Below are 9,329 nucleotides of genomic sequence, written 5' to 3' on the forward strand. Positions count from 1 at the left end.
TCAAAATGTGTTCTGGATACCACCGACCAGGACAGACCCGGCTGAACTTAAGTCCCGGGTTTAATCTGTAATACGATGCCCAGAATGTAATCTGTAATACCATGCCCATGGTGTAATCTGTAACACCATGCCCAGGGTGTAATCTGTAATACCATGCCCATGGTGTAATCTGGAACACCATGCCCAGGGTGTAATCAGGAACACCATGCCCATGGAGTAATCTGGGACACCATGCCCAGGGTGTAATCTGGGACACCATGCCCATGGTGTAATCTGGGACACCATGCCCAGGGTGTAATCTGTAACACCATGCCCATGGTGTAATCTGGGACACCATGCCCAGGGTGTAATCTGAAACACCATGCCCATGGTGTAATCTGGAACACCATGCCCATGGTGTAATCTGGGACACCATGCCCAGGGTGTAATCTGTGACACCATGCCCATGGTGTAATCTGGAACACCATGCCCAGGGTGTAATCTGGGACACCATGCCCAGGGTGTAATCTGGAACACCATGCCCAGGGTGTAATCTGTAACACCATGCCCATGGTGTAATCTGGGACACCATGCCCATGGTGTAATCTGTAACACCATGCCCATGGTGTAATCTGGGACACCATGCCCAGGGTGTAATCTGAAACACCATGCCCATGGTGTAATCTGGAACACCATGCCCATGGTGTAATCTGGGACACCATGCCCAGGGTGTAATCTGTAACACCATGCCCATGGTGTAATCTGGAACACCATGCCCAGGGTGTAATCTGGGACACCAGGCCCAGGGTGTAATCTGGAACACCATGCCCAGGGTGTAATCTGGGACACCATGCCCATGGTGTAATCTGGGACACCATGCCCATGGTGTAATCTGGGACACCATGCCCATGGTGTAATCTGGGACACCATGCCCAGGGTGTAATCTGGAACACCATGCCCAGGGTGTAATCTGAAACACCATGCCCATGGTGTAATCTGGAACACCATGCCCATGGTGTAATCTGGGACACCATGCCCATGGTGTAATCTGGAACACCATGCCCATGGTGTAATCTGGAACACCATGCCCGTGGTGTAATCTGGAACACCATGCCCATGGAGTAATCTGGGACACCATGCCCATGGTGTAATCTGGAACACCATGCCCGTGGTGTAATCTGGAACACCATGCCCAGGGTGTAATCTGGGACACCATGCCCAGGGTGTAATCTGGGACACCATACCCATGGTGTAATCTGGAACACCATGCCCATGGTGTAATCTGGGACACCATGCCCATGGTGTAATCTGGAACACCATGCCCATGGAGTAATCTGGGACACCATGCCCATGGTGTAATCTGGGACACCATGCCCAGGGTGTAATCTGGGACACCATGCCCATGGTGTAATCTGGAACACCATGCCCGTGGTGTAATCTGGAACACCATGCCCAGGGTGTAATCTGGGACACCATGCCCAGGGTGTAATCTGGGACACCATACCCATGGTGTAATCTGGGACACGGTGCCCATGGTGTAATCTGGGACACCATGCCCATGGTGTAATCTGGAACACGGTGCCCATGGTGTAATCTGGGACACCATGCCCAGGGTGTAATCTGGGACACCATACCCAGGGTGTAATCTGAAACACCATGCCCATGGTATAATCTGGGACACCATGCCCAGGGTGTAATCTTGAATTCGATGCCCAGGCTATAAAGTAATCTAGAATTGTAGAGGATGACGTTGGTTATCGGTTAAGCTTTGTTGGGTTTGCACTGTGGGTTGTGTACGCCCCCTGTTGGCTGGCCTCCCACACACCGTCGCTCTAAGGTTCTGTGTTGCTGCCGTTACCTGCGACTCGGATGAATTGTCACAACGCTTCCTGGTCGCAAATACCCCTTTTTTGTTTCTATATTGATAGAAAGTAAAAGCACATTAATATGTAAAATGTCATGTGCATGTTTTGCAAATTAACGGGCCATTAACATCTTAATATTTCGAGGACCGCAGAGTTTAGGCAATTGTTGGTTGTGCCGGCTGAGCTGAGTTGCTGCCTTCCTGCTCGTCCGTGGTTCCTCCTGCTCGCGCCTCTGAGTCGTTTTCTCTCTTCGAGTGCGATGAACAAATACCGCGCAGTGCGTTAGAAGTTTGGTATTATTAGCGTTATTTCAGCTCAGAGAATTAAAAGTAAGAATTTTACTGTTACATGACAAACCTTTCTGTGTAGCCGGGTGCTATGTTTATTTATGCGTGTATTCGTGTATGTGGGTAGCATAGCGTTTAGTACGAACCTGGCGGCACAAGTTCAATTCCCCGCCATGGCTAACATGAGTGGCGATCATCTGAACTGGTCCATGGCCTCCTCTGGGTCGTCTCAGCCTCTGCAGTGTGGCCACAGCACCCCTCTCGTGCGTCGTGCCGGCTTTCATAGGGTGCTGCTCGCCAACAGGCACTTGCCCCAACAGCCTGTGTGGGCTCCAAGGGATACCTTTGTCTCTTTGCGTGTGCAGCAAATAATGCGTGAGCGCTGGATGAACGTGGGCTATGAGGCGGATGAGCTGAAGCCGTACGTGCAGCCCGAGCCCGACATCACCGACCTCAAGAGGATCGGTACGAACCCACGGCTGATATTTCACATTCGTATGGCGGGGACCAGTGTGAAATTTGAGTACAGGACTGAGCCGCAACAGCATTTGAAGCGATAATGATGATGGGACCCTAAGGTTTAACTCTTCCCTCGACCCCGCCCCACAATTAAATTCACCAGTCACGTGTTGCTGCCCTTGTGGTTCACTTAGAACCTCGAGTGACTCCGAGTTCTAGATCACGGCCAACATCGACGACGAATATCTGAACCAGTGCTGGGCCTCCCCTAGGTCGAATCAACCTCAAACGAGTGCCTTGTGGGGCATATAGTAAACATCAGCACTGGGGGAGACAAAGGCGGCCGGGCGCAGTGTTTGCAACACACCAAACCCCTCATGCGCCGTGCCGGCCTTAATAGAAGATGCTCGCTCACAGCACTTGCCCCAAAAAAGTGCTGAGATACGGAGGGATCTTTGTCTTTGTGCGTCCCCCCACAGAGGTGATGGTTGGCATGGGCTACACTCGGGAGGAGATTAACGACTCGCTGACCAACACCAAGTACAACGAGATCACGGCCACCTATCTGCTGCTGGGGTGCAAGCCCTCCGAGGTGAGTGGGTTCGCGAGCCATGGGCGAGCTCACTGTTGTCTACTATGACCTTGATCGTGTGTTGTTTGTTGCTGGCTGCTCAGCATTTTATATTGGGTCTCTGCTCACTAACTGTGTAAAAAAAACTCAAACATAACGTATTCTCAAGTTTAAGGAGTTAATGGTCTCTGCCCCAATGAGTGCACACACACACACGGTCACGTTAAATCTGGGTACGTACTCAATTTGGCCAAATTCCACCTGGTGGATTAAAAATTAATCGGCTTTACCCCACGCGAAATTCAATCTCAGCGCCAGTGCGAGAGACACAGTGTGCCCCTGTGGCATACAAGATGAACAGGCCACCAGAAACTGAGCTTTTGGGACTAGTCCTGGGACGATATAGCCCGGCTTGTTTTAACCTTCAACTTTCAGCTATGGTCATTGCGAAAAAGGCCACTTGCAGGAAGTCCTACAACAAATTTGTTTCCGCGGTCCATTCCCGCACACACGAGACATATCGCTGATGGCACACCATCATCATCGCGATCATCATCAACATCGTCGTCGGCGATGATTAATCCACTGCTGGACGAATGCTTCCCCACAAGCTGTAGCCATCCCTTGCTGTCCTGCGACAACAATCTGCCATATAGTCCGCCGCCGATAGCGCAGTCGGAATAAAATTGTCAGAAAGGAAAAGAGAGCAATTCGCAGCACGCAGGCAGACATGCTTACGGGCGGCGCGCGTGTCCGTGCGCTGCAGCTGGAGGGCGGCGACTCGCGCTCGGCAAGCAGCCTGTCGCTAGCTCGGCCGGCGCGCCCCAGCAGCGACCTCAACAACAGCTCCGTGCCGTCGCCCTCGCACGGCAAGGTCCAACGCAGCGTGTCAGCCAACCAGAAGCAGCGGCGCTACAGCGACCATGGTACGCTGCCCGCTACCCCCTACCCCCACCCTTCCCCCCCTTCCCAACTCTCAGAACCCCCCAAAAAACAATGCCCTCTTTCCGTTATAATATAACAAATATTGTATGCTGGGAAAAATCTAAAGGTTGCCAGTTGAAACTCCTGGCATGCCAGTTGCAACAATTGTTTCATAAATCCCGCTCCACGCCCTCGAGAGAGCGCACCCAGCGGTATAAATGGTGGGACCTGTGCTAAGCAGTCGCTGTATTTATAATGATATAGCTTCGGTCAATCGTGGCTCGTTGATTTTTCAGGCCGCTTGTGGTGGCCGTAGAGCGTCATTATGCTCCCCTTTTTCCAAGACGCGTAGCCAACGTGGAAGAGTAGGCCAGGTGGGCTCTCGCTGGTGCTCACCATAGCGGCGTGAGCGAGCAATCGCAGGGCTCCACCTTCACCGCTTTGTGTTGCAGTTGGGCCGCTGATGGTGCCGTCAGCCGTGTACGGCAAGCGCGGGGGCGGCATGTCACCGGTGGCCGGCGGGGAGGGTGGCGGCATGGGAGGCCACGAGATGGCCGTGCACGCCATCCGCAAGGCCGGATCTGGGGGCGGTGGTGGCGGGGTTACGGTGCTGCCGGGTGGTGGCGGCATGGGGCCGGCGGGCATGCCGGGGAGGCCCGACCTGGTGCCCGCCAGCCCGGCCGCCAACGTGCACAAGTTGGACGTGATGGGCCGCAAGAAGGCCGGCCCTCCTGGGGTGAGTGTGATGTCCTGCGTCAAAATCTTAGTTCTTGAAAAGGCAGTTCGGTGTGCCAGTATAGCGCCGCCCCGTCGCCACCGTACACGTTGACGCGTCCGTGCAGCGGCCATTGTGTCTTTCTGGAACACGCAATGCCGGTTGGTGAGAGTAAGTGGCACGCCGCGACTGGCAGTAGCCGCAGGCCATGGCTAGAGGGGGCTTGCTGGACGCGGTGTGGCGTGTGCGGGACTCGACCCGACTGTGAAGCGTCGCGCGTCCATGTTACTACGCGCAGGGCATGCTGCTGCCGGGCGGCATCAGCAGGAGGAACACGTACGTGTATGGGGAGAAGGCTGGAGGGGACCGGCAGGCGGCCGTTCAGAACGGCAAGGACAGCAGGTGCCGCCCCCTTGCACCCACATTCTCCATCCCGGGTTCAATTCCTGTCTCGGGCATCTCCCTGCTTAAGTTTGTTCACCGCTTTACTCCCATAGCCTAACCCACACACACAGTGGAACTGGTATTGGGCCAGCCCAATGCCAAGTAATTACCTGTAAATTACTAAATTGGGTTCACACACACTGCAGTAACGTCACCCGCTATTGTGAAAACTTGAAGCTCCGACAGGCTTTCCTGCATAAACGAGTGTAGTTATAACATACACCCACACATTGACAACCATAGCACATAGATCGTTCCCCATGTAGGCTACATAGACTCTTGGGGAAAGTGCTATTATCAAGCACCTTATGAAGGCCGGTACTGTGTGTGAGGGTGTGGGATGCCCAGTGCTAATGTTTTTTACACTGAGGTACCCATTTATGGCCGAGTTGACAGAGTGAAGGTCCAACTATTTTACACTGTTAGACATTGTTAGGGGGTTCATAGTAGTGCACTGTCCGCTGCTCCACCACTCTACCTTTTGTATTATATGCCAAACGTATTATATGCCAAACTCAACATAATGGGTCTGTTGTGCAGTCATGGGAGACCAGGCTGAGACCATCGTCAACTGGTCGCTGAGACTCGTATTGGAACCCAAGATCATAGCAGGGCCCTAACACCTGAGCCACACGGCTTCGATCCTTCCTGACCGTCCTTTGTTTCTGGTGCTGCCGGTTTTGCTGCGACGCACGCAGCCTGACGGAGGTGTCTGGGGGCACCGGCGTGGGCGGGGCCCTGTCGGCGGGCTCTGTGCGGCCCCGACACCAGAAGTCCATGTCGGCGTCAGGACATCCGGGCAAGGGGGGCCTGCCCCCCATCGAGGACAGCGAGGGACCCGGGCGGCCTGCGTGAGTCACCGCCTCGGCGCTCGCTTCATCGGCAGCGTCCACACCGCGACGGCTTTGCGTGCGGTCGTCGGTGACCGAGCTGAGACCATCCACTTGCAGCACTGGAGGAGAATCCCGTAAAAAATCACGGTTGGGTAGCCGAACGCATCCACTGTGGAGACGAAGGCAGGCTGGCAGGCGCGGTTTCCCACCCTGTCGTGCAGCTTGTCAGGCTGCGTAAGATCCCTGCTCGCCCCAACAGCCCATTTAAAGCCGCAGAGCGAATCTTTGTCCCCGACCTTATGCGCAGGACCCCACCCGGCGGGCCACAGCGAGCCGCGGCCCCCGCCTCGTCCCCGTCGGCACACACCATCGGGGGCAGCACCCCGGAGCGCACGCGCTTTCCCCGCGGCAGCACCAGCCGCAGCACGTTCCACGGCGTGCAGCTGCGCGAACGCCGGCACGCCGCCCACAACGGGCCCCCTGCCTCGCCCAGCCTCTCGCACGACGCGCGCAGGTCAACCGCCGCGGCCGGTGGGGGCCCCGGCGGCCTGGGGGGACCCGGCGGCGGGCCCGCCACCCCGAACCTCTTCTCGAAACTCACCTCCAAGTTCAGCCGCAGGTCGGTTGGTGCAGGCGCTGTTCGATGAATGCTCGCGTGTTGCTGTTGTGGCCTGGACTGCGGGTAGTTCTGGCGTGCGTACGACTGGCTCCATGCCATATGAATGTGGCACTTGTGGTACTGGTTCTGGATTACCAGCGGGCGATGAGCAAGGGTTGTGTCGTGTGCGTGTGTGAAGACGCTGACGTTTGTTGTTATTAGAATGCATATAAATGTAATTGTTGATTACGGATTTTTTTTTTTGATTCATAAGCACGCTGGTCAATGCGGGTTGGTGAAGGCAGGATCGGTTTTGATATTACCTACCCTTGAGCTCAGGTTGCAGAGTTGATAGCAGACTATGCTAACCTGTGTACCATCCCTCCACTCCCATTGTTCTTACTGCTGCTATTCAAACTGAAGTTTACACCTGTGGCTCGTATTGCCAAGACCAGACGTATTAATATCTAGTCCATATCCAGCTGTCGGAGAGGCCAAGGCAGATATTGCAATCCACCCCGGCCGGGCATGGAATTTGCTAGTTACAATTGGTCAAATTTCGATTTAAAGCTTTCGTGACTGCAAAGATTCATCTTCTTTGGTTCTTTCGGTAAAGTCACGTAGAATGAGAGTAAAATAATAAATTGATTCAATAAAATAACACAATAATAATATTATTTTGTTATTTAATTTTATCAATTTATTATTTTACAATTGGTCACTCTAAACTAAGCAAAACCCAACACGGCCCATTGAACAGATGGGCCTGGATTCAATGTTGCCTCCCGATACTGTATCCATTCGTTGTCCATCTGTGAAAACTGAGCTGGTTGTCGTTTAAAACCTGTCATTAATCTTGATTTTTTTTCTTCATTTGCCTGTTTTGTTTTATTTCCCATTTTGTAGAAATGTGTCGTTAATTTTTTCAAAAAGGTAGGAGTGCCTCGCACATCTCTCTGCTGTCCAGTGGGTTGGGACCATAGTTTAAACCGAAAGTGATGGGGGGGGGGGGTTGGGAGGAAATGGGGGGGAGAGGCACGGTGAAATGGCTCCGTGTGAATACTCCATCGTGTGATTTGCACGGGCACTTTGACTCACCACCTAACCCTCCCGTGCACGCACGCTCACTCACGCGCGCGCTCACTAACGGCTTGTCACTTCGCCCACGCGCGGCCGCTGTTCTTCGTTTGTAAGTCGCGCGGGTTTGCATGGGCGCCGTCGGGTCGAGCGGCGGCCGGTTTGTGGGCCAAGTTTAATCACGCGGTGTTCTCCCTTACGCACGCACGCACACACGCATGCTCTCCCTTGTTAAAAACAAACACACGTGTACTAACTCGCCTCGCATCTATACAATCATACCCACAATTGACACCCATAAAGCTTTTTTCAAATCGTGAATGCTCACACTTTTAAACTCGCCCAAACACAAACTCATCCATACATTCACCCTTGCACTCACTCACACAAGCACACCCACACCGTTCCATATACCCAACTCACCCGCACTCCTTCCCTCTGCCGTGCCGCGGAACCGGCGTGCGCAGCACCCGACACTCGTCGGCGATCGGAGGTGGAGGCACGCTGTCGATGTCCGCCACTTCCGGGGGGATCGGGGGGGCCGGGGGGCCATCCGAGGCTCGCGACGACGGCAAGGAGGTGAAGCCGCGCTCACTGCGCTTCACCTGGAGCATGAAGACCACGAGCTCCATGGAGCCCGACGAGATGATGCGCGAGATCCGCAAGGTGTTGGACGCCAACGGCTGCGACTACGAGCAGCGCGAGCCCTTCCTGCTCTACTGCGTGCATGGCGACGGGCACGGCGACGACCTGGTGCAGTGGGAGATGGAGGTGTGCAAGCTCCCGCGCCTCTCGCTCAACGGCGTGCGCTTCAAGAGGATCTCGGGCACCTCCATTGCCTTCAAGAATGCCGCCTCGCGCATCGCCAACCAGCTCAAGCTGTGATGGTCCGGCCAGCCGCCTCGTCAGCTCCGCTCCCAGCTCGCTCGCTCGCCCGTCCGCTCGTCCGTCCGCTCGCCAGCCAGCCCTGGCATGAGCCCGCCGTCTCGTCCTCCCGCAGTCTCGCCGGCCGCCTTAATCGTCGTCGGCTTGGGAAGAGCCACCCCTGCGGCTCCGTCGTCGCAGGGGTCCTGGGGGGCGGTGCCGTCTCGCGTCGACTCAAAGCACATTGGGGATTCCCCGCGCCGCCTCCCAGAAGCGGCCATCCCTTGCGCATCCGAACCCCCTCTGCCAGTGGCGGCCTCGCTTCCTCCTCCTCCGGCTTCTCTCGCGACGGTGGCGCCATCCCAGCCCCCTTCGGTACCAGCCCCTCCGTCTGGTGGCCGCCAAGCTTCAGAATGCCCCAGCTCTGCCAACTTCCAGTACAGGGAGCGCTGCGCCGTCGTCCTTCAACAGCCACCCACTCAACCACCGTGCTCGTCTGCCTGCCTGCCTGCCTGCCGCCACTCGGTGCTGCTGCTGCTGCTCCTGCTGCTATTCTGCTGGCGCTGCTCGAGTCTCTGGTGGCGCGCGGTCACCGTGACCGCGAGACTCGACGCCGAAGTTCGAACACTTGGCGCCGCGTTTCATTTCGCGATCGTTCTGGTTTTATTTCTTGGCGGCGAATTGGGAAGTTTTATTTGTTACGCGTTTTAAGT

At 55.4% G+C, this 9,329-nt stretch overlaps 1 protein-coding gene across 2 annotated transcripts in view; it reads left to right on the forward strand.

Annotated features, from left to right (window-relative positions):
* LOC116947254 (serine/threonine-protein kinase MARK1-like) overlaps nucleotides 1-8,771 on the forward strand; it is a 29,616-nt gene extending 20,845 nt beyond the window's left edge. The window contains exons 10-18 of one of the 2 annotated variants that reach the window (XM_032962774.2): nucleotides 2,497-2,596; nucleotides 3,070-3,182; nucleotides 3,928-4,087; nucleotides 4,538-4,821; nucleotides 5,099-5,202; nucleotides 5,943-6,095; nucleotides 6,385-6,696; nucleotides 7,582-7,608; nucleotides 8,220-8,771. In XM_032962774.2, the coding sequence (XP_032818665.1) occupies nucleotides 2,497-2,596; nucleotides 3,070-3,182; nucleotides 3,928-4,087; nucleotides 4,538-4,821; nucleotides 5,099-5,202; nucleotides 5,943-6,095; nucleotides 6,385-6,696; nucleotides 7,582-7,608; nucleotides 8,220-8,637 (1,671 nt within the window). In that variant the 3' untranslated portion in view covers nucleotides 8,638-8,771. The remainder of the gene's footprint in view (nucleotides 1-2,496; nucleotides 2,597-3,069; nucleotides 3,183-3,927; nucleotides 4,088-4,537; nucleotides 4,822-5,098; nucleotides 5,203-5,942; nucleotides 6,096-6,384; nucleotides 6,697-7,581; nucleotides 7,609-8,219) is intronic. The other variant, XM_032962775.2, reaches the window with a different exon arrangement.
* Nucleotides 8,772-9,329: the final 558 nt, after the last annotated feature.

Source organism: Petromyzon marinus, chromosome 29 (assembly GCF_048934315.1).
Source record: "Petromyzon marinus isolate PM22_M1 ecotype Great Lakes invasive population chromosome 29, UKy_Petmar_22M1.pri1.0, whole genome shotgun sequence".
Lineage (NCBI taxonomy): Eukaryota > Metazoa > Chordata > Hyperoartia > Petromyzontiformes > Petromyzontidae > Petromyzon > Petromyzon marinus.